We start from the raw sequence: 25,133 nt of genomic DNA, 5'->3' as shown, positions 1-25,133 counted from the left end.
GATAAAGGGGCATGCTTGAAAGTCCTGTCTGCAACTGTAGTCAATCAACCTAACATCAGCCTGTTCTGCAAAGGTAAGAAAATTGGTGGGGGAGTGGGTAGTGTGGGGTGCGCAGAGGTAGTCACAGTTTGGGTACACAGTTAAGCAAGGAGGGGATGTATAAAGGTAAGGAAGGTGGGTGCAAAGATGAGCAGAGGAGGCAGGTAGAGTTAAAGGGGTGGAGGGTTGGAGTGGAGAGGATGGGGGAGGTTTGGGGTGCAGAGGTTTGCAGGGGTTTAAGGATGCAAGTTGTACTGACAGGGTGGATAAAGACATAGGTCACATGTAGGGAAGCCCAATTATTGATCTGGGCAGGAGGGGGGTTTTATTGCCCATTAACCACTTCAGCCCCGGAAGGATTTACCCCCTTCCTGACCAGAGCGTTTTTTGCGATTCGGCACTGCATCGCTTTAACTGACAATTGCGCGGTCGTGCGACGTGGCTCCCAAACAAAATTGATGTCCTTTTTTTCCCACAAATAGAGCTTTCTTTTGGTGGTATTTGATCGCTATAAACAAAATAAGAGCGAAAATTTTGAAAAAAACACATTATTTTTACATTTTGCTATAATAAATATCCCCCAAAAATATGTAAAAATTTTTTTTTTTCTTCAGTTCAGGCCGATCGTATTCTTCTACATATTTTTGGTAAAAAAAATCGCAATAAGCATTTATTAATTGGTTTGCGCAAACGTTATAGTATTTACTAAATAGGGGTTAGTTTTATGGCATTTTTATTAATATTTTTTTTTTACTAGTAATGGCGGTGATCAGTGATTTTTATTGTGACTGCGACGTTATGGCGGACATGTCGGACATTTTTGACACATTTTTGGGACCATTGTCATTTATACAGCGATCAGTGCGATTAAAAATGAACTGATTACTGTGTAAATGACACTGGCAGTGAAGGGGTTAACCACTAGGGGGCGGGGAGGGGTTAAGTGTGTCCTAGGGGAGTGATTACTAACTGTAGGGGGATGGGCTGTGTGGGTGATGTCACTGATCTCTGCTCCGATGACAGGGAGCAGAGATCGAGTGACACTTGTCACTAGGCAGAACGGGGAGATGCCGTTTACAACGGCATCTCCCCGTTCATCCGCTCCGTGAGGCGATCGCGGGTATCTCTGCGGCGATCGAGTCCGCGAGACCCGCGACCCGACTCATGGAGCTCCCGGCCGGCGGCGCGCACGCAATGGCATGGCGGGAAATTCAAATGGACGTACAGGTATGTCCATTTGCCCAGCCGTGCCACTCTGCCAACGTACATCGGCGTGCGCCGGTCGGGAAGCGGTTAAGCAAGAGGTTAATAAAGCTGTATGTTTGTTTGATTTTGTTTTAAATAAACAAACTTTACACTTTAATGTCCCCCATGGTCACACACTATTATTATACATTTATATAGCTCTGACATATTCTGCAGTGCTGTACAGAGAACACTGAGTTATTTCCATATGCAAAGTTCATATAGAACACTTCTGAGTGGGGAGTGAATCCTTCTCCCCATTTGTGTACAGTATTTGCTTTTTCTGGTGATTTTCTGATACTAGTTTGTTTCAGCCAAATGTATTTCAGAACAAAAAAGTAAAGAATAAAATAGGAAATGTATTTCCTAGAAGTTTTTGCTTTTTGCAACTTCTGTTTCATTCTTTCCAATTATAGCTTGTTTACACGTCTCTGCTTGCTGTAACAATGATAATAATACATTCATCTCTAGTACGTTCTCATATTGTATACAAATGTGTGGGGAAAGAAAAGTGCAATATGCAGAGTTTTTGAATGTATAGCTCAGCAAGTCTTATTCTTGGTTGGTATCCTCGAGGTCCACTCAAAACAGTGGGGTTGATTTATTAACCACTTGCTGCCTGCCCTATTACCAAATGACGGCGGCAAAGTCGTTTGATATGCGAATTGCGGCGATCATTGTTGCGGGGTGTCAGTCTGACACCCTGCAACACCATTCTAGGTAAAGAGTCTCTGACAGAGACTCTTTACCACGTGATCAGCTGTGTCCAATCACGGCTGATCAAGATGTAAATAGGAAGAGCCTGTGATCGGCTTTTCCTCACTCGTGTCTGACAGACGCGAGAAGAGGAGAGCCTATCGGCTGCTCTCCTGACAGGGGGGGTCTGTGCTGATTGTTTATCAGCACAGCCCCCCCTCGGATCCCACCCAGGACCACCAGAAAAGCCGCCCAGGACCACCAGGGAAGCCATCCACACTGGACCACCAGGTATGCCCCTAGACCCCCAGGGAAATACCACTATGTGCCCAGGCAGCTGCCAATCTGTGCCCAGGCAGCTGACAATCAGTGCCCACTCCAATGCCTACCACTGCCAGTGCCACCAGGGATGCCTATCAGTGCCTCATATCAGTGCCACGTGTCAGTGCCCATCAGTGCCACGTATCAGTGCCGCCTATCAGTGCCCATCAGTGAAAGAGAAAACTTACTTATTTACAATTTTTTTTTAACAGAAACAAAAGCAAAACTTTTATTTTTTTCAAAATTTTCTGTCTTTTTTTATTTGTTTAGCAAAAAATAAAAACTGCAGAGGTGATCAAATACCACCAAAAGAAAGCTCTATTTGTGGGAACAAAATGATAAAAATTTAGTTTGGGTACAGTGATGGATGACCGCGCAATTGTCATTCAAACTGCGACAGCACTGAAAGCTGAAAATTGGTCTGGGCAGGAAGGTGTATAAGTGCCCTGTATTGAAGTGGTTAAAACTGGAGAATGCAAAATCTGGTGCAGCTCTGCATAGAAACCAATCAGCTTCCAGTTTTTTTGTCAAAGCTTAATTGAACAAACTGGAGTTTTAGAAAATCAACCCCACGGTGTCATAATGTGAATGTGCCCTTAATGCCTAGGCATCTGGTCACATGATCCCTTCTGAGGGGAAGGATTGGCCAGCCTGGACACTGATCTGCCTCCTAAGCACATAACCCTATATATCTCAATGAATACATTTTCAGTTCTCTTACCAGAATTGCACACGGGGCTGTCTCTCTTCTCACCTGTTTAAATATGAAATAAGAAACTAATTAAACAGAATAATAAACACCATAACCAAATCCACACACTGTAGTTTTCAAACCCTCCAAAATGTAAAACTGGGTTAACTTAGAACCCTGCCCCCATGTACTGAAATCCCACCCTCAGACAAAAAAAAATCACCCTTGTATGTTTGCAGATTCCTGACCATTTTGTACAATTGTAACTACTGCTGAGTCTGACCCAAACTCCTCCCCGATATATGCAAAAACATCTCCATGCTGTTAAATTACAAAGATAAATACAGCATAATAGAATGGTGCCATAGTTTGGTGAAATTGTCAGTGGTGTCACTAGGCTTGGTGTTGCCTGGTGTTGTCCCCCCCCCCAATATTTTTTTCCCCATATAACAGTGCATATAATGTTCAATAGTAGTGCTGTTAACAACTACCAAGCAACTAGCATATTTTAATAACAATTCATATACAAATAACAGAACTCAAAGTTTAAACTTGCTTATTTCCCATCTCCATCCTGCATTTGTGGTCATACAGTGAAAGTTAGCCCACCTCCCGCCAGCCTTGGTGGTCATGGGGGAGGGGGGTTAAATTTAAATGCCATTCAATCCTAGCCTCCTCCACTGCCCAATTGTTGATCATTTACCTGATCAGAGGTTCCCGTGCTGCTCTCTCTCCCTCCAGGCTGAAACTTTGCTTGTACTGTGGGCAGAGATATCTCCTCCCACAGTACAGTGTTCCTTTCATCGCTGTGGGCTGGAATGCAGAGACCGTTCCAGTGCCCGGTGTTCTGCCGAGAAAGTCCCTCTCGGCGGATAAGGACCCCCATCTACTGCGCAGGCGCCTCGCCTGCGCAGTAGGAGCCGGCAGAAATAACTGAAGCGAAATACAGAAGAAATCAGCTGTACACGGCGCCTGTAAGAGGGCCCCTCACGGGCTCGCTTCGCTCGCCATGCTTCGGGCACGGCCTCGCTTCGCTCGCCACTTTTTTATTCCCCCTCTAGGTCCACTTGAATGGTGGGGCTTCAGCCTGGACCTAGGGCGCAGGCGCCGTGTACAGCTGATTGAAGATTTTCATCTTCGGCTATTTTCGGCGGCTCCTGGTCATTCGTACTGCGCAAGCGCAGCGCTTGCGCAGTACAGGGAGGAACTTATCCGCCGAGGGAACTTTCTCGGCAAGACACCGGCACCTTGCTGCATGCTTGGCATGTTCTGGGCAGGACAGCTGGCAAAGTGGAAGGTATTCTCACTTACTGCAGTGCGTATCAGTGCATGGAGGAGACAGACTGCGGCACTGTGGATGGTCGCACTGGAGGGGTTTGAACCCTCCTGACCACCCATTATCTATGTCCCTGTACGTGATGGTGTCACCCCTCTGGTGGGTGTCACCTGATTGCACACCCCCATAGCCACAACACTGAAATTTGTTAAATATTTTAATGTGGTCTTTCTTAACCCTAGGGTTCTGCCAGAGGTTGCTAGGGGATCCTTGAGCATGAAACAACTTCTGGCACCAATTATCTTTTTAGCTATATATAAGGGGGATTCTTTCCAATGCCTGCAAACTGTAAGAAGCAATATTCCCACTGACCATCACACTAATATACTGTGAGCTATATTGATTATTAACAAGGGTTCCATTAAACCAAAATGTTATTTCAAAGAGTTACTTTATGTTAAAAAGGTTGAGAAAGGCTGTTCTAATGGAAACACATGAGTGACAGGAAATCTCCCAAAAATGATGTGAAATACAGATTTTTACAGGTATCCCCACTGCAAGATGTTCACTATTTTCCTTCTCTGGGGATATAGGCCAGGGCGAGGGGATGACACAAAAGGTGGCTGCCTTGGGCACTTCAACAGGAGAGGGGTGCAAAAAAGGCAGGACCTTTAACCTATGGTGTTGAGGATGTTCTCAGTCCATGGGGGAGTGCATTTTGGCATTTTTGCGTTGGGTGCTAAAGGACCTTGTCCTAGCTTTGCTGGTGAAAACTGTAAAGTGTTGGATTTCCCACCACTTTCTGTCTTGGTGACAATGGTCACTAAAACAGATAAGCTGAATCTTTCTAAAAACCTTGGGAGGAGTAGGGCAAAGGTAGATCCAAACACAATTTAGTTTGGCAGTGTGGAGTAAAATCGGTGATGTAGAGTGCAATGACCTTGCTTTGGCAAACCTCATACAGTACATGAAAGGGCATCAAAAGGGTAACTTTGAAGTTGAGGTTGGGGGATGTAGGGGATGTAGGAGAAGAACACACTAATGGTGCACAAACCAGCTAAAGCATTTTTTATGAATATAAAAAAATGCTGGTAGCACATTACAATCCAGCATAGGTAAGTTTATTGTTCCTGAGAAACATAAAGCTCTATAAATAAAACAAAAGGGCGCAGAGGCCTAGTGTTGTACCCAAACAAAATTTGCGACCTTTTGTTCCCACAAATAGAGCTTTCTTTTGATGGTCTTTGATTGCCTCTGCAATTTTTATTTTTTGCGATATAAACGTAAAAACCCAAAAATATTGAAAAAAAATGATATTTTCTACTTTATGTTAAAAGAAAAATCCAATAAACTCAATTTTAGTCATACATTTATGCCAAAATGTATTCAGCCACATGTCTTTGGTAAAAAAAAAATGTCAATAAGCATATATTTATTGGTTTGCGCAAAAGTTATAGCTTCTAAAAACTAGGGTACATTTTCTGGCATTTATGCAGCTTTTAGTTTAAGACTGACTATCTCATTTCTTGAGGTGCTAAAATGGCAGGGCAGTACAACCCCCCCCCCCCCCAAGTGACCCTATTTTGGAAAATAGACATCCAAAGGAAATTGCTGAGAGGCTTGTTGAGCCCATTGAATATTTTATTTTTTTGTCACAAGTGATTGAAAAATGACAAAAAAAAAAAATTACACAAAGTTGTCACTAAATGATATATTGCTCACACATGCCATGGTTATATGTGGGATTGCACCCCAAAATACATTCTGCTGCTTTTCCTAAATATGGGGATACCACATGTGTGAGACTTTTTGGGAGCTTAGCCACGTACAGGACCCCAAAACCCAATCACCGCCTTCAGGCTTTCTAAGGGCGTAAATTTATGATTTCACTCCTCACTACCTATCACAGTTTCGAAGGCCATAAAATGCCCAGATAGCACAACCCCCCCCCACCCCAAATGACCCCATTTTGGAAAGTAGACACCCACAACTATTTGCTGAGAGGCATGTTGATTTCATGGAATATTTTATATTTTGCCACAAGTTGTGGAAAATGACAAACTTTTTTTTTTTTTTTTGCTCAAAGTTGTCACTACATGATATATTGCTCAAACATGCCATGGTTATTTGTGGAATTGCACCCCAAAATACATTCTGCTGCTTCTCCTGAGTACGGGGATACCACATGTGAGACTTTTTGGGAGCCTAGCCGTGTACAGGACCCCGAAAACCAATCACCGCCTTCAGGCTTCCTAAGGGCGTAATTTTTTTTCATTTCACTCCTCACTACCTATCACAGTTCCGAAGACCATACAATGCCAAGATAGCACAACCCCCCCCCCCCCCCCAAATGACCGCATTTTGGAAAGTAGACACCCCAAGCTATTTTCTTAGAAAGCCTGAAGGTAGTGATTGGTTTTCGGGGTCCTGTATGCGGTTAGGCTCCCAAAAAGTCTCACACATGTGGTATTCCCATACTCAGGAGAAGCAACAGAATATATTTTGGGGTGCAATTTCACATATGCCCATGGCATGTTTGAGCAATATATCATTTAGTGACAACTTTCTGATAGTAATAGTTAGTGACAGGTACTCTTTTTTTGAAAAAAATGGGGTCTATTAGACTCTAGATCTCTCCTTTGCACTCAAAGCATCTGACCACACCAAGATCGGTGTGATAAAATGCTTTCCCAATTTCCCAATGGCGCTGTTTTTATCCTGTGAAACCTAAGCCATGAAATGCTTGTAGCTTCCGGTTTCTTAGGCCATAGAGATGATTGGAGCTGTTCTGGTCTCTGATGGTCAGCTGGAGGAACCACCGGCTGCATTCTCGGGTTCCCTGTTGGGACATATATAGTGACAAGCACGCATCCTAACACAGTGTATTTTATACAGTGTGTGTAATCCTTAGTGGTTTGAACACTATACAGTACCTGACCTCGAGATAGTGTTTCCAGCGCGATACCATTGCGCTGGTTCTCGGCGACAGGGTACTGTGAATGTTGCGCTGGCTCACTCATCGGGAAAGGAAAACTTTGTTTTCCTTCCGCGATGAGTGACAGGCAGTGCTGACAGCTGGGGCATACCAGGCCCTTAGGTCTGGCATGGATTGTAAGGGGAACCCCCTATGCCGAAAAATCGGCGTGGGGGTCCCCCCCAAATCCATACCAGACCCTTATCCGAGCACACAGCCCGGCCGGCCAGGAAAGGGGGTGGGGACGAGCGAGCGCCCCCCCCCACTCCTGAGCCGTACCAGGCTGCATGCCCTCAACATGGGGGGGTGGGTGCCTTGGGACGCGCAGGGACTCTGGGGTCACGCCCCCTTATGACGCCAGAGTCCCTGCGTTAGCTGGGACCATGACGTCGTAAGGGGGCGGGGTTACCGCCTATATAAATGGCTCCGCAGCTCGCACACAGCATTCGAGCCAGAGAGAGCGTCGTGTCAACATCGGGGAAGAAGAAAAGAAGAGAAGAAGCGGCGAGACAGCGGCGACAAGACAGCGGCGGCGAGACAGCGGCGGCAAGACAGCGGCAGCAGACCGGGCCCCACGCTGGCAATAGAGCTGGAAGAAGATAGCGGCGGGGCCCGGGAGAAGAGGCCGAACACTGGGAGAAGTCGGAAGGAGACCCCCCGAAGTTGGAAGAAGACCCCGGAGCTGACTAATAAATTATTCTTAAAACCTGTGTACTGTGTTTTTTTTATACTGACACTTTTCCCTAGGTGAATGGGTAGGGGTACCATGTACCCCAAACTCATTCACACAGGGTGGGGGGCTGGGATCTGGGGGCCCCCTTATTAAGGGGGGCTCCCGGATTCCGATAAGCCCCCCGCCCGCAGACCCCGACAACCAACGGCCAGGGTTGTCGGGAAGAGGCCCTTGTCCTCATCAACATGGGGACAAGGTGCTTTGGGGTGGGGGGCCCGCAGGGCGCCCTCCCCTCCCCCAAGGCACCCACCCCCCCATGTTGAGGGCATGCGGCCTGGTACGGCTCAGGAGTGGGGGGGCGCTCGCTCGTCCCCACCCCCTTTCCTGGCCGGCCGGGCTGCGTGCTCGGATAAGGTTCTGGTATGGATTTGGGGGGGACCCCCACGCCGATTTTTCAGCATAGTGGGTTCCCCTTACAATCCATGCCAGACCTAAGGGCCTGGTATGCCCCCGAGGGGGGAACCCACGCCGTTTTTTTCATTTAAAATTTGGCGCGGTGTTCCCGCCTCAGGATTCATACCAGACAGCTGTCAGCACTGCCTGTCACTCATCGCGGAAGGAAAACAAAGTTTTCCTTTCCCGATGAGTGAGCCATCTCGGCGCTGGCTCCTGCGACGGGGCTCGTAGGTGTCAAATCTCGCCGAGAAGTGCGGCGAGATTGACACAATATCGCGGTCACCTACTGTAGGTGTGATATTGAATAAATATCCAAAATAATTTATGTGAAAAAAACTTGTTTAAAGAAATTACTATAGTTCCTCTGTATATTAAATTAACGTGGTCCAAACACTATTGTGAAAATAAAATAAAAAGAAATATATTAGTATAGTGACACCGGCCACAATGTTGCTAAAGAAACTTTTTAGTCAGCAACAATGTAGCATCCACTCACTACTCAAAATAATATTGTGAACATCATATAGTGAAATATAGTGGTATAATACATCATCCATAATGTTGCAAAAAGGGACTTTTTGATCAGCAACAATGTAGTATTCACCCAACACCTCAGAAATAGTGCTAGAGAAAAAAAAAACAGTCTCTCAGTGGGAACTTCTCCCCCCTGAATATCCACTTCCTTACCATGCCAATTCTGACATTTCTCTCCTCCTGTAAAAATCATAATTTTTTTGCTAGAAAATTACATAGAACCCTAGCAAAAACCCTAGAGAATACAATGGCGGTTATTACAACTTTTTATCTCACACGGTATTTGCGCAGGAATTTTTCGAACGCTTTTTTGGGGAAAAAAAACTGTTTTGTGTTTTAAAAAAAAAACAAAATGGTAAAGTTAGCCCAATGTTTTTGCATATTGTGAAAGATGAAGTTACGCCGAGTAAATAGATACCTAACATGTCACGCTTCAAAATTGCACACGCTCGTAGAATGGCGCCAATGTTCGGTACTTAAAAATCCCCATAGGCGACACTTGAAATTTTTTTACTGGTTACATGTTTTGAGTTACAGAGGAGGTCTAGTGACAAAATGATTGCTCTCGCTCCAACGTTCGCGGCGATACCTCACATGTATGGTTTGAACACCGTTTTCATATGTGGGTGGGACTTACGTATGCGTTCGCTTCTGCATGCGAGCACACGGGGACAGCGGTGCTTTAATTTTTTTTTTTTTTTTTAATTGATAATTATATTTTGTTTTTTTTATTTTGACACTTTTGTAAAAAAAAAAAAAAAAAAACATTTTTGATCACTTTTATTCCTATTACAAGGAATGTAAACATCCCTTGTAATAGGAATATAACATGACAGGTCCTCTTAATAGTGATATATGGGGTCAATAAGACCCCATATCTCACCACTAGGCTGGGAAGCCTGAAATAAAAAAATAAATAAATAAAACGATCACCGCTTCCCAGCCGAAGCGGCGCCGTTTTTTTTAATGGAGAGGCCGGGCGTGACGTCATAACATCGCGCCCGGCCTCCGATGATCATAGAGACTCCGGCGACCATCTCTCTATGATCTACATCCGGCGCCGGCAGATCCACTCTCCGCCTCACCGATCATAACGGTGAGTCGGAGCAAGCATCGGAGGGCGGCGGGAGGGGGGGATGTCCCCTCTCGCCTCCCATAGGAACGATCAAGCGGTGGAACGGCCACTATTATCATTCCTATGGTGTAGAGATTCACCGGCTGAAACTGGCAATATCTGAATGATGTCTGTAACTACAGGCATCATTCAGATATACCCACCCAAAGCCCAGGACGTCATATGACGTCCGTGGGCGGGAAAAATCAAAATAGTGGATGAGTTAAGTGGATGAAGATTCAGCGACTGACATCCAGGTGGTAATCAAGGAAGCCGGCAGGCTAATGCAACAAGCTTGTTTGATCTCCCTAACCAGAGATCCATCTGATCCGGTAAGCAGCCTCTTCTACTATATTTCTGAATGGGAAGATCATCGCTGTATTCCAGTGGAAGATTTGTTTCATCATCAGCATAATATATGTTTCTATGAGGACTGAGCTTGATCACATATTTTGATTTTTTATTTTTTATTGTTTAAGTTTTCACACAGGATATTCAGGGAGGAGAAGTTCCCACTGAGAGACTGTTTTTTTCTCTAGCACTATTTCTGAGGTGTTGGGTGAATACTACATTGTTGCTGATCAAAAAGTCCCTTTTTGCAACATTGTGGATGATGTATTATACCACTATATTTCACTATATGATGTTGACAATATTATTTTGAGTAGTGAGTGGATGCTACATTGTTGCTGACTAAAAAGTTTCTTTAGCAACATTGTGGCCAGAGTCACTATACTAATATATTTCATTTTATTTTATTTTCACAATAGTGTTTGGAGCACGTTAATTTAATATACAGAGGAACTATAGTAATTTCTTTAAACAAGTTTTTTCACATAAATTATTTTGGATATTTATTCAATATCACACCTATAGTGTTCAAACCACTAAGGATTACACACACTGTATAAAATACACTGTGTTAAGATGTGCGCTTGTCACTATATATGTACTGTATTAGGGTCTTTTGTATTTTTTTGACTAACACTAGCAGCTGCACCTAATATTTTATTTTATTTTTTAAATTTGTTTGGTTAGCGCAAAAGTTATTTTTCTTTTATTCCCTGTTGGGACAGGAGAGCCAGAGAAAACCATGGAAGATGGTGGGATGGGGGGCATTCCCTCCCACTGCTTGTAAAAGCAGTCTAGAGGCTAATTAGCCACTAGGATTGCTTTTACATGAAAGCTGACTGCAGGCTGAAAAGAATGATACCAAGATGATACCTATACCTGCAGACATAATTCTGGTATAACCACTTAAAGTTCAGCAAAATACCAGTATGTCGCTGGTCCTTGTTGTGCATACATTGTAATGTTCTTTTTTTCATGCAGCCTGTGGGCTGAACGAAAAAAAGAGATTGATCGGTGGGTATGCCCACCATTAGAATACCGCCCTTCATCCACCCACTTCTAATGATGGGCATACATGCACCATTTTTTTTTTAACTGTGGTGGTGAAATCACCTCCCACAGTGCTGGAGTCGCTGATTTGCGTATCGTGGGAGCAAACGCTGTTGCTGTCAAGATAAATAAATCAGTGCTGCAGCTGAATGGCATACCTGCTGAGCAAATGATAACAATAAAACAAAGCAACATTACAGTATAACAGTAAGGCATACCATACCTGCAAAGCAAATACAATAAAACATAGTAAAAATAAAACATTGCAACCTGTGCCTAAAAAATATATGCCGAAGAATGGGGGCAATCCGCCCCTAATGTTAGGAGCAAATCGCTCCTCCACCCCTGCCCCCATGCTTCGGCATATATGCTCTTTTTTTTAAAGTGTTGGTGAAATCACCTCCGACAGCGCTGGAGTCACAGCTTTATGTATCGTGGGAGCAAACGCTGTTGCTGTCAGAATAAATAAACCTGTGCTGCAGCTGACTGGCGTACCTGCCAAGCAAATGATGGTTAACAATAAAACAAAGTAACATTACAGTATAACATACCATACCTGCAAAGCAAATACAATAAAACATAGTAAAAATAAAACAGAGAGAGAACAACAGATATAGAACAAAAGTGAGCGAACAATAGAGCGGACAGTAGAGAGCGAGCATAAGAGAGAGAACAATAGAGAGAGAGAAGAAAAATAAAACCACAACTATTTTTGGCTTTTTTATTTTATATTTTTTTTGTGTTTTTGTGTGTTTTTTTCACTTTTTTCACATTTATAAAAACTGTAAACTGAATGTTGCAGATTAGGGTCTCTCAAAATGTGATGGCCATGTGTTAATGTGCCTTAGGACTGTGTAGTGCTGTACGCTACGCTAATACTAAGCTAGTGTGTGGTAGCGTTTGAAACAGTCACTGATGCAAAGACCAGGTTGGTCAAGACAGAAGGGACAATAAAAGCGGGTGTCACGCCTAAATCCCCATTTTCTGCAGACACAACATCTTCTTTGGGGTGTTCTTTAGATAGGGGTACCAGGGAGGATATACGGAAAATGCCTCTCATGCAGCCGGCTCACTGCATTTGCGTTGGGAAGGTGGTCCATAGCACCGTCTGGAAACAGAAGGGCTGTGACGATCTCTTCCTGGAATTTGAGGAAGGATCCAGTTCGTCCTGAAGCTTTGTATAGCACAAAAGCGTTCAGCAGAGTCAATTGAAATAAGTATACAGACACTTTTTTGCCAACAACTGGTCGTTGAGGTCCACCCCTCCCATATTAAGGTTGTATTCGTGGACACAGAGAGGTTTCTCCACAACACCAGTCACCGTAGAAATTTGGACTGTCGTATCTGCGTGAAGGGAAGACAGAACGAAAACATTCAGTGAATCCCTCTACTTCACTGCTAACAAATTAATACACTTCAAGCAGGCTCTCTTCCCCCATCTAAGTGAGGATTCTACAAGCAGTTGGGGGAAGCCATAATCCATAATCAAAAATGTGACTAAAAAGTGGCATGCTCGTGTAATAATTGTCCATGTACAAGTGGTACCACACAATCTTAATAGCGCTCCCTATGTAATCTGGGCAGTTCTCCGACTCTACAAGACTACTTTTTCCCTCGTAAACCATAAAATTATATGTATAGCCTGTTGCCTGTCACAGAGCTTATACATCTTGACCCCGTATCTGGCACGCTTGCTGGGAAGATACTGTTTGAAAGGCAAGCGGCCAGAAAACTTAATCAGGGACTCATCAATGCAGACAACTTGATCGGGAGTAAGCAAGGCTGCAAACTGTTGGTTGAAGTGGTTTACGAGGGGCTGAATTTTGTAGAGCCGATCGTATCCAGGGTCACCCCGAGGACGACAGAGTTCATTATGATTGAAGTGCATGAACCGCAAGATCTGCTCGTATCGTGTCCTGGTCATGGAGGCAGAGAACAAGGGCATATGGTGAATTGGGTCAGTAGATCAATGTGACCGCAACTCACTCTTTTTAGTTATGCCCATGAGGAGGGATAGTTCCCAGGAAGGTCTTAAATTTGGAGACCGTAATAGGTCTCCAATCTCTGGCAAGGGTTAACTGGGGATTAGCGGCGATAAATTGACCAGCATACAAATTGCTTTGGTCCATGATAGATCTATAGAGATCTTCTATGAAAAACAGCAAATAAAAATCAAGTGACGTAAAATCAACTGTTTCCACCTGAATTCCGGGTTGGCCAGTGAATGGGGGAAGTACCTATGCTGCAGAAGTGGTGGGCGCCCAATTAGGATTGGCAAATGCAGCAGGAAGGGCACTATGGGCTCGACGGGCCTGTCTTTGTCTTCTTGTTGGCAGCGGGACACTACTCGTGCTTGCCACTTTGCCAGCTTGAACTGCACTGATGGGACTCGCCACATCACCAAGTGTTACTGCAGTGCTGGATGTACGACCAGGGTGTACTAGGCCGCTGGTGCTTGCCAGTTCACCAGAAGGAATAGTGGCGCTAGTACTTCTCTGCTCCATACGAGAGCCCTGCGGTTCTTGCACCTCAACAGCAGAAGAAGAAGTTTGGAGTCTGGTATGCCTGACCTTGGCAGGGACCACAACTGTGTCGTCAGAGCTATCTGTCAGGGTGCCACTGCTGTCTATATGGTTCGTATTCTGAGCCTGAATCTGACAGAAGAGTGACTTCCTCTTCACTATCTGTCATGCTCAGAAATGTGTAGGCCTCTTCACTAGTGTACCTTCGATTTGACATTTTGGTCTCTAAATTTACTGGTACAGTAGTGAGACTCACAGGAAAAAGAGCACCTGACTTTCAGCGACTGCTTCAAACAATACAAAAAAAACTGTTACCGATCGCAGGAATCAGGCCTGACTCTGCGAATGCTGCAGTTATGTGTGTTGTGTTTTGTAAGTGACAGTGATCAATTTGTACTGCACTTGGGTGGGCTGGGCTGGGCTGGGCGGAGGGGCTAAATGCAGGTGCTAGCAGGTATTTGGGCTGATCCCGCTAACTGCATTTTTGGGAACCCTAAACTGCTGGGGACGCTAATATAGTTCTGATTAGATCAGATATTGATCCGTTCAGACACTATACTACTAAGGGAGGTATATGCTGCGTGCGTGGGTATTAGCGCTACTGGCACTAATCTGATGCTGCCTTGGGTGACGCAGACCCTATCTGACACTAAAACCTAACTGATATCACCCGCCGTGTGATCAGGGGGTTAAATCTTTATTTAGGTAATATATGCCCTGACATTATAAAAAATAAACTAGCTAATCAGCGTCACCCGTGACACTAATACACTGATCACTGGCGACAGGGGGTGATTAAGGGGTTAAACCTTTATTAAGGGGGGTTAGGGGGGTCCCTAGACCTATCTGGGTCTACACTAAGTACCCTAACGCTGATTTTTGTCACCAATGACATCAGTACAGTGATCAACAAAAATTTTGAACACTGCACTGGGTGACACAGTGATAGGGGGTGAAGGGGTTAACTGGGGGGGGGTGATCGGGGGGTGGTAAGTGTATCTATGTGAACTGGTGTCAGTTTAGTGTTGGTGTACTTACTCTGAGATGTCTTCTCTCCTCTCTCTGGAACGAAAAGACTTCCACGAGGAGAGATGACATCACTTCCCCTGCTGTGTTTACACTTACACATGTAGGGGAAGGATTTCATTCGCAGGCCTGGGCCTGGGGATTGACCGGTCCTGGATCAAATCCAATCGTCGCGGCCGTCGAGGGGGCGTGCACATGCCCCCCCAGCGGCTGCACGCGCAATGTATAGCTACAACTAACTGCGGCGGCTGGTCCAGAACTGGTTAATGAATGAAAACCAGGCAAGTGCATGCTCAGAATAGCTGAAGGCTAGAACAGCAGTGTTAAAAAAAAGTGGCTAGGTGGTCCTAAGTTAGAGATTAAACTCCCACAACCCTGGCATCAATCAGATTTGCCAGCTGGCGCGTTTCAAGGGATAAGCCCTTTTCTTCAGAGCAAAGCTAGTCTGTGTATTTTCTCTCCTCTAAAATAAAGAACCCATCTATAGCCCCTTCCATATGAGGGGGGAAGGACCAATGTACAATAGTCACAGAGGCCAACCCCCATGCTTCAAAGCTGTATATGAAGTATAATGTAGTATACTGTATGCTTTTTTTTAAGATTCCCCAGCCTGAAGAGGGTAGCATTGGCATAGCTTACCACTTATCACCAGCCTTGGATAGAGACCCAACATTAGAATGGTCATCCTTCACAGCTGTTTGGGTTCTCAGCACAGTAGTAATGGGGTATATGGTGCAACAAGTGTTGTGTGTACATAAAGATCTATGCAGAACAGCAAAAAGTTCATAGAGTCCAACTGGATTGTTCAGGGTAACTTTCCACTGATCTCAATGCACCAGATGCAGCAGCTTTGAAGAGACTGAAGTATCTCTAGGCAAAGAGAAAAGAAGAACAGCAGTGCACAATCTGAGTGTAGTATGTTAACAGATTTATTGTGATGAAAAGCCAAATGGCAGCTCACATTGTGATAGTTAAAATCAGGCTCATCACATAGTAAGGGATAGTCTCCCAACAGCAGGGAACCTCAGACGAATGCAATAGGAGAATAGGAATACTCAGACTTTAGGCTGGATGACAGCTTAGATGAAGAAGTGGATTAGCTTGAGAAAGAGGCTTTGGCGCCCTTGAAATACATAGCTACTCCACCCAACATCCAGATGACATCACTTCCGGTCTACTCTGCATCCCACAAGAAGTTCTCCCCCATCTTGTTGGTTTCCACTTCCCCATCCCAGAGGCTCTCCAAATGCATGAGCTGACTGCTCATGGATTACATACAAAAAGTGCTATTTCTTCTTTCCACGTGAGTTGTTAATTTACAAGTATTTCTCAGTACTATTAATGCTGCACTTAGTTTGATCCCCCCCCCGTGTGTTCTCTTGGTCCTGCAGGTGTATCCACCCAATACTCCTATGTTGGTCTGGGGTTCCCTGCTGTTGTGAGACTGTCCATCGGAAGCCCTTACTATGTGATGAGCCTGATTTTAACTGTCTACATGTGAGTTGCCATTTGTCTTTTCACCACAATAACTCTCTTAACATACTACACTCAGATTGTGCACTGCTGTTCTTCTTATTTGTTTGGGTTAAGGCCCCTTTCACACTTGTGTGGCTTTTCCTGCAACTTTGGACATCAGAGTTGCATGACAAAGTCATACCCCATGATAACCATTCATATTTGTGCGACTTCAAGTCGCACCGACTTCAAAGTAGTCCCTGTACTACTTTGGTCTGACTTTGATGCGAGTTGAGGTCCATTACCTCAAGTTTACACAGGCATTCCCTGAAATCACAGCAAAAATTGTAGCAAAATCACAGCTGCAAAATCGGGGCAAAATTGCGCGACTTTCAAGTCATGGCAGTGTGAAAGGGGCCTAACCGCCTAGTGCTACAGTGTCAAGTTTGTTTACTTTGGTGTGTGAAAACATGAAACTCTGCCTGGGACCTCGTTTTCTGACACATTTCATCCAAAGATTGAGCTTCATCGTAAAGATCTCTACTATGAAGCCCAGTTTATACTGTACCTTAATTTATTTTACCTCTGAATCCAATCATCTTGCAGCATCCATTCCTTCCTACCATGTTTCCCCGAAAATAAGCCTGTGTCTTATATTAATTTTGGCAACAAAAGACATAGTAGGGCTTATTTTCGGGGTAGGTCTTACCATGTAATGTGCTGTCTTCTCTCCCCCACTCCTTTTCTGCCTGTCAGGAATTCTCAGTGTGAACTGAGTTAAAATGCTTGTAAAATCCTCTAATCTACTCTATCACAGTACTATATAATGTACAATGTGTGTGTTTCTGTAATATAATTGTGCTAAATACCTTCTGTACAGCGCCGTTCAGCACTTCCGTGACCCACTGGAGCTCTCTTTCCCACTCCGAGCACTGCAGGGGGGGCAGATCCCCCGTTGACAGCTAGAAGAGCAGCGGGAGGTCAGCTGAGCACCAAGCGACGCTGTACCAAAGGTATTTGGCACAATAATATTACAGAAACACACACATTGTACATAATATAATACTGTAATAGAGTGGATTAAAGGATTTTACAAGCATTTTAAAATAGGGCTTATTTTTGGGGTAGGGCTTATATTGCAGACCTCCTGCAAAATAACAGAAGGTCTTATTTTCAGGTTAGGTCTTATTTTCTGGGAAACACGGTATCCAGATCCAGGGCCGCTGATAAGGCAATACAGCCGGCCCTGTTGTACCGGGCCCAGACAACATCAGCAAGACAGGGGGGCCCGGGCAACTTCATTGTTCATTTCTGCATACAATAAAAAATTGATTTTAGTAGACCACACTCCCACTTCTACTTATTACCCAGGGCTCAAATTTAATTTCTCTGGGCCCCATAAGGTCAATAGAGGGGTCCAGGAGGCTGGAGCAGAGCAGGAACTTTTTTTTCATTTTCAGGCGTAGGTACATTAAGTGCAGCCGCATGTCCTGCTGCATGTTATAGATCTGGCTGGCTTCCCACTGCCTATGCTATGCCCTACCTGGAAGAGTGATTCTTTGTGCCTCCGCTCCCTCAGCAGGTGCCATGGAGTGAGGGAGAGGCTTGTGTGAGGTGACCGAGAGGGCGCAGATCAGCAATCCCAGCAGCGGGTGGCGATGCACGGGTAAGCGACACACAGTGACAGCCAGCATGCCTGAATAAAAGATACAGTCCCCAGACTCCCCATGGTGTGCTAATGGACATTATTTAAATGAACACAGGATAGCAGGTCCCCTATGGCTCTGTGTCAGATCCAGTGACAGCCCGTCCATAGGGGGTGCATGGGCATCGCCCCCAGCAATCACAAAAAATAAATAAATACATAAATAAAAAAAGTCCTTTAAAAAAATGTAAGGTAAGAATTTGGGGATGGGGCCCCAGCAGGAAGACTGTACGGGGCCCCGTGATCTCTAACAGCAGCCCTGTCCAGATCTATATATTTTACAGCCCCCAAGATATGTTGGTTTTGTATACTTGGATGTTTATGTAATAAATACACTTGGACTCCAAAACGAATAATCTGGCTGTGATACTTCTCCTACAAGCCCAGCAAATAAAACCTGGAGGTGGTTTTAGCCTTTCCCCGCTCCATCCAAAACAGAAAAAAAAAAATATCTTTAGCTTCACCTTCAGAGCAAACAAGTATTGTCCTAGTTCACTCCACCACACCCATTTCTATTTTTATTCTGCCGCTCAGCAGCCACAGATTTGGAACCATTTAGAAAAATAGAAGGCACATGAACAGACAGACGTTCGGTGAAATGTGGTCCTCACCTCCTAAGTAAGCACAGTTGAAATAGCTGCAGAGTTTTCCGGTGCTCTCCAACTTATACGTGTTTTCATTCTGGTTTACCATGTTAAATGTTTCTGCAACGGGAATGAGATATTCTTGTTCCTCATATTCTGATAAGTCAGCTATGTCCACACCATAGCAAGTTAATATGTTGAAAAAGGGGTTCCTCCCAAACCCTTCAGCAATTGTTATATTGGTAGAGGAAGATGCAAACTGACCAAAACGCATTCTTAAAGCTACATCTACATCACCGATCCTTGTCCCTCTGTAGACCTGAGTCTTGTTGGCACAGCCTGTTCTCAGCACCTGTAAGGCTCGGGTCAGGTAAAAGTGAAGAGCTTTAAAATGGAAATTTTTCATGTAAACATCTCTAGATACTCCCATGTTTGAGACATTTGCATTCAGCTCTTTGTGTATAAGGTATGGCTTTTCCATTGTGTACAATACAACTGCTATGCCAAACTTGCTTGGAAGGGGTATACGTTTCTTATACCAGGCCAGACTTGCAAGTTTCCACATTTCTGCAAACTGCTGGTTGTATTTCAGTTCCTCCTCAAGAATTTTCGGCATCACACTCTCCATCTCTTTTGCACAGCCAATGTACTGGTCATCAAATGTATTCGGTATCATGTCCAAAACCACCGCTTGATGGCTCATCTGTGAAAAAAATTGTTTGGAAAAACACTTATTAAGAATCCGAAAAAACTAAAAAAAAAAAAATTCAGATGAAATTCAAATAGTGTTCAAATTCGTAGAGTTTTCAAATTTCCAAAGAGAATAAAATAGAATAGAAAATAAAGGAATAGAATAGAAAAAAAAAAAAAGAATAGAATAGAAAAGAATATAACAGAAAATAAAAGAATAGAATATAATAGAGTAAAACAGAACAAAATAAAATAGAAAGTAAAAGAACAGAATAGACTAGACTATAATATAATATATATAATATAATAGAAACAAATAGAATAGAATAGAATAACATAGAAAGAATACAACCATCTTCTGAAATTCTAATTCCAAATAGAAAAAATTTAAATACATAAGAAAAAAAAAAGAATAGAATAGACTATAATAGAATAGAAAAGAAAGAATATAACCATTTCCCAAAATTCAAATAGAATAAAATTTGAATTCAACCACTTCAATACAGGGCACTTATACACCTTACTGCCCAGACCAATTTTCAGCTTTCAGTGCTGTCGCAGTTTGAATGACAATTGCGCGGTCATCCATCACTGTACCCAAACTAAATTTTTATCATTTTGTTCCCACAAATAGAGATTTCTTTTGGTGGTATTTGATCACCTCTGTGGTTTTTATTTTTTGCTAAACAAATAAAAAAAGAGCGAAAATTTTGAAAAAAATAAAAGTTTTGCTTTTGTTTCTGTTATAAAATTTTGTAAATAAGTATGTTTTCTCTTTCACTGATGGGCACTGATAAGGCGGCACTGACAGGCACTGATAAGGTGGCACCGATGAGGTGGCACCAATGAGCGGGCACTGACGGGCACTGACGATGGGCACTGATACTGTATGCGACACTGATGGCCACTGGTAGGCGGCACTGATGGGTGGCACTGATTGGCACTCATGGGTGGCACTGGTGGGCACTGATGGGCACTGATAGGCGACACTGATGGGCACTGATGGACACTGATAGGCGGCGCTGATGGGCACTGATGGGCATTGATACGTGGCACTGATGGTCACTGATATGCGGCACTGATATGAGGCACTGATAGGCATCCCTGGTGGCACTGGCAGTGGTAGGCATTGTGAGTGGGCACTGATTGGCAGCTGCCTGGGCATTGATTGGCAGCTACCTGGGCACAGATTAGTATTTTCCTGGGGGTCTAGGGGGGCATACCTGGTGGTCCAGTGTGGATGGCCATCCTGGTGGTCCTGGGCGGCATGATGGTGGTCCTGGGCGGGAGCCGAGGGGGGGCTGTGCTTATAAACAATCAGCACAGACCCCCCCGTCAGGAGAGCAGCCAATCGGCTCTCCTCTACTCGAGTCTGTCAGACACGAGTGAGGAAACGCTGATCACCGGCTCTTCCTATTTACATTGTTATCAGCTGTGATTGGACATGGCTGATCACGTGGTAAAGAGTCTCTGTCAGAGACTCTTTACCTAGATCAGAGTTGCGGTGTGTCAGACTGACACACCACAACAACGATTGCCGCGATGCGCACCCCCGGGGGCGTACAGCGGCTTAATATCCTGAGGACGTTATATGACGCCCAGTCAGGATATTGAAACCACTTTGCCGCCATCATTCTGCTATATGGTGGGCGGCAAGTGGTTAAATAGAATAGAAAATAATAGAATTGTATATAAAAAAACAACAGAATAGAATGGAATAAAATAGAAAGAATACAACAATCTTCCGAAATTTGAATTTCGACTAGAATAAATTTGAATAGAAAAGAATAGAATAGAAAATAAAATAATAGAAAGAAAAGAATAAAATAAACAAATAGAGAAATAAAATAAAATAAAATAAAAAAAACAACAGAATATAATAGAATAGAAAGAATATAACCATTTCCCAAAATTCTAATAGAATCAATTCAAATTTGAATAGAATAGAATAGAATAGATTAGAATAGTAAGATGGTTATACTCATTCTATTCTATTTTATTCTGTTTTTTTCTATACTAGTGTGTTTTTTCTATTCTATTCAAATTCAAATTGATTCTTGGAAAATGGATATTGTTTTTTTTTAATTCTATTATTTTCTATTCTGTTTGAATTTCAGAAGATGGTTATAATCTATGTAATTCTATTTTTTTTGTTCTATTCTATTCTCTTCCATTCTATTATATTCAAAATTGATTCGAAAACTTTTCGAAGCAATCTGAATTTGAAAATTTTAATCAATTTGAATACGAATAAACGGAACAATTTCCGAAAACGAATTAAACAGATTAAAAAATTTAACTAAACAAATTTATGTAAATAATGGATTGAAACGAAACAAAACAAAACAATTTTTTTGGTTCTGCACATGTCTACTTCATGTCTACTTCATAGTAAGATGGATTGACCCTACGTTCAAACCTATGCGCATTTTTGGTGCATTTTGCAGTTTGCAGAATTGCACTACAGTTTCCTATGGTACGCATTCACATCTATGCGGTTTTCCTGTCGCATCATGGCAGCATACACCTATGGATTGTGGCTCCGCCCCCGCAACCTGATAGGACCGCGTAGCTATTAAAGTCTGAGAGAGCCCCTGCCCCGGCATTCTTCTTTTTTTCCTCACCTGTCAAGGACCGAAACATGCATCCCTTACCAGCATTTGCCCCAGCCAGGTTCTAGCCTCTCCTGGGTGGAAGTCCTATCCTGTACAGCCTCTAAATGAGCTTAATGGAGGGAACCCCACTCTGATGGTCTCAGGGGTATGTTACTATGCATTACAAACCTTAAATAGGTTTATGGATCGCAGCGGTCTCCAGCTCCTCTCAGTGCACCTGTGGGTAACTTCCCCTCCTGTCTGTCTCCATAGCTCCAGCTTGTCTCCCCTCCGCTCTCTGTGCCTAGCGCCGAGTGTCTCAGCTCTTCGCGCATGCGCAGACAGCGGTATCTAGTCAGGGCATCCCACTTTCCAGCTTCCAAAATGGCGTCGGAGGCCTCGGAGCGCATCTGCGCATGCGCAAGCGTGACGTCATCACTGCCGCGATGGCGGCAAGTTTGAAAATGCTGTAAATGTCAGCATTTTCTTGTCTCTTCTCTCCTGAGCCTGTAAGGAGGAATTTTGACCGGATCTCTTTGCTACTCTACCCAGCTGTACTACCCTGCCTCTCTCTTACTATCTCCACGCCCAGGTAAGATCTCTGTTTTTTTCTTTGCTTGCTTACTAACTGCTATCCCATGCATGCTAAGACACCTATATGTTATAGGTTGATTCATCACCTTTTCATGGAGACCGTTGCCCAGGTAGACCATCGCCAGCCTACTAGGTAAGAGGGGATGATGGGTAAGTATGAAGAAAGCGAAAAAAAGAGAGCCCTCACTAATGCTGTTTAAATTGAACAGCCCCACCAGGTCTTCCAGATCGTCACATTCAAGATGTTGGGAGCCTTCAAGAAGGAGCCGCTCAAGCCACAGGCAGAGTCGCTCAGAGCGCGGCAGAAGTCGCTCAAGTCGCAGAAGCCGCTCAAGTCGCAGGAGGAGCAGATCAAGTCGCAGGAGAAGCCAATCAAGATCAAGGCATAGTCGCTCCCACCACAAGAAATCCCCTGCGCGCAGGAAATCTCCTGTCACCCAGTCTTCCCGTCCACCCGGGAACTCCTGCTGGATTTGCAGTGCTACAGCACTTCCAGACAAACTAGCCTGTCGCACGTGCTTCATCGAGGCAACTAAGGACAGAGAAACAGAGGCAAGGGAACTAAACGAACCATCACCACAAGTCGCAGGGCCAGAGGCCAGCAGACCCATACAAAATACCTCATCCACTGCTCCATCATCATCAAAGACGTCAGACCCTCTCTCTGACACTGATGATCTAGAGGCATCCACCGGCTTTGACTTTTCACTGATCGATCCATTCGTGAAGTCAGTAAAGGAGGCGATCGACTGGGTGGAGGAAAAAGAAACTCCTCAAAAAGTGAGGAAATATTTTCCAAATCTTAAAAAAGACCCAGAGAACTTCCCGTTCATTGATGAACTTGAGGATCTAATTAAGGATGAGTGGCAAAAGCCAGGGAAAAAATCTGGTCTCAGCAACAGATTAGCAAAACTCTATCCACTTAAAGAGCCTAACGTCAACTCACTAATATCTCCTCCAGTGGTCGACTCCTCTCTAATGCGCCTCGCTAGGCACGTAACACTTCCAATAGAGGATTCAGTCACATTCAAAGATGTCCTGGATAGAAAGATTGATCTGGATCTTAAGAGAACCTACCTCTCGGCAGGTGGCGCTTGCAGGCCAGCAATAGCATTGGCTGCTGTAGGCAAGGCTATCTCAAGCTGGTCCACGATGGCTGAGAAGCTGGTGTCAGAAGGAGTGGAACAAGAGAAAGTTATCTCAGCCCTCCAAGAACTTAGCCTCGCAGGCGACTTTGTCGCAGAAGCCTCTGTGGATATAATTAAAACCACTTCAAGAGCAATGTTAAGCTCAGTAATGGCCAGAAGGGCGCTTTGGTTAAAACCCTGGTCGGCATATCCCTCCTCAAAGTCCAACTGGTGTAAAATACCCTTTGATGGCGTAAACCTCTTTGGAGAAAAACTGGACTCGGCTATTTCTAAAGTCACCAGAGGAAAATCGGGACTCATTCCTTCAGATAGGAGGCCCAGACAGCAGAGACCACCAGTTTCTAGAAGAAATCTACCAGATAAATACAGAGAGGCAAGATCCTACAGGCCTGGGAAAGAGTATAGGAGGAACTGGAAGAATCCCAATCATCATTCCTCAAGCTCCAAAAGTCTAAGACCCCTACCACAGGGGAACAAAAGTCTTTTTGAAGGTGCGTCCGCCCAACCAGCTACAGTGGGGGCCAGACTCATGAGTTTCAAGCAGGTCTGGGCGGATACATTAAAGGACCCATGGACGATAGACACTGTCCAGTTCGGGCACAAATGGAAATTCAAGACACGGGCTCCAAGAGACCAATTCTTTGTAACCAGAGACCAAAAAAGGATGCTACTGACAAGATACGTTCAAGACCTGTTACAAAAGGAAGCCATAGTGGAAGTTCCAATATCCCAAAGGTCAACGGGACTCTACTCCCCGTTGTTTCTGGTGAAGAAAAAATCAGGGGATCTCCGCCCTGTCTTAGATCTAAAGAATCTCAATCGCTCAATCTTAGTCGAGACATTCAAAATGGAGAGCCTCCAGTCAATTCTTCGGGCCATGAATATTGGGGATTGGATGCTTTCCGTCGATTTACAGGACGCCTATCTGCACGTCCCCATTCACATCTCATTCCAAAAGTTTCTCCGCTTTGCGGTAGGCCTCTTTATCATTTTCAATTCCGAAGTCTCCCGTTCGGGATCTCCACTGCTCCAAGGACATTCACAAAAATCTTACTGCCAGTAATAGCCTTACTAAGAGAACAAGGATTGAGAGTCCATCATTACCTGGACGACATCCTTTTGCCAGCAGACAATCAGGATTCCCTTCTACTGCATCGATCCATTCTGGTTACCACCCTACAAAACTTCGGCTGGATCATAAACTGGGGGAAAAGCAATCTGCAGCCCACTCAGAGAATGATATTCCTGGGGGCGGAACTAGACACCCGTCTCAACACGGTAGAACTTCCACAGGAAAAAATTCCCAGTCTCATTCAGAAGGCAAGAAAGTTATTAGCCTCTACCACACTACCAGCCCGGGAGTACCTCAGCATACTGGGGTCATTCTCAGCAACC

General features: G+C 44.2%; 1 protein-coding gene across 3 annotated transcripts in view; it reads right to left on the bottom strand.

Moving 5' to 3' along the window:
• The window catches only part of LOC141126755 (ecto-ADP-ribosyltransferase 5-like), a 102,417-nt gene that overhangs the window by 38,776 nt on the left and 38,508 nt on the right, over nucleotides 1-25,133 (bottom strand). For all 3 annotated transcript variants that reach the window (XM_073612730.1, XM_073612732.1, XM_073612731.1), the window contains 2 exons: nucleotides 18,740-19,415; nucleotides 3,023-3,055 (listed from right to left, as the gene is read on the bottom strand). In XM_073612730.1, the coding sequence (XP_073468831.1) occupies nucleotides 3,023-3,055; nucleotides 18,740-19,415 (709 nt within the window). The remainder of the gene's footprint in view (nucleotides 1-3,022; nucleotides 3,056-18,739; nucleotides 19,416-25,133) is intronic.

The sequence above is a fragment of the Aquarana catesbeiana genome, linkage group LG02 (genome assembly GCF_042186555.1).
Source record: "Aquarana catesbeiana isolate 2022-GZ linkage group LG02, ASM4218655v1, whole genome shotgun sequence".
NCBI lineage: Eukaryota > Metazoa > Chordata > Amphibia > Anura > Ranidae > Aquarana > Aquarana catesbeiana.
The sequence above is the reverse complement of the archived record's forward strand: the minus strand, read 5'-3'. Positions and strand labels throughout refer to the sequence as shown.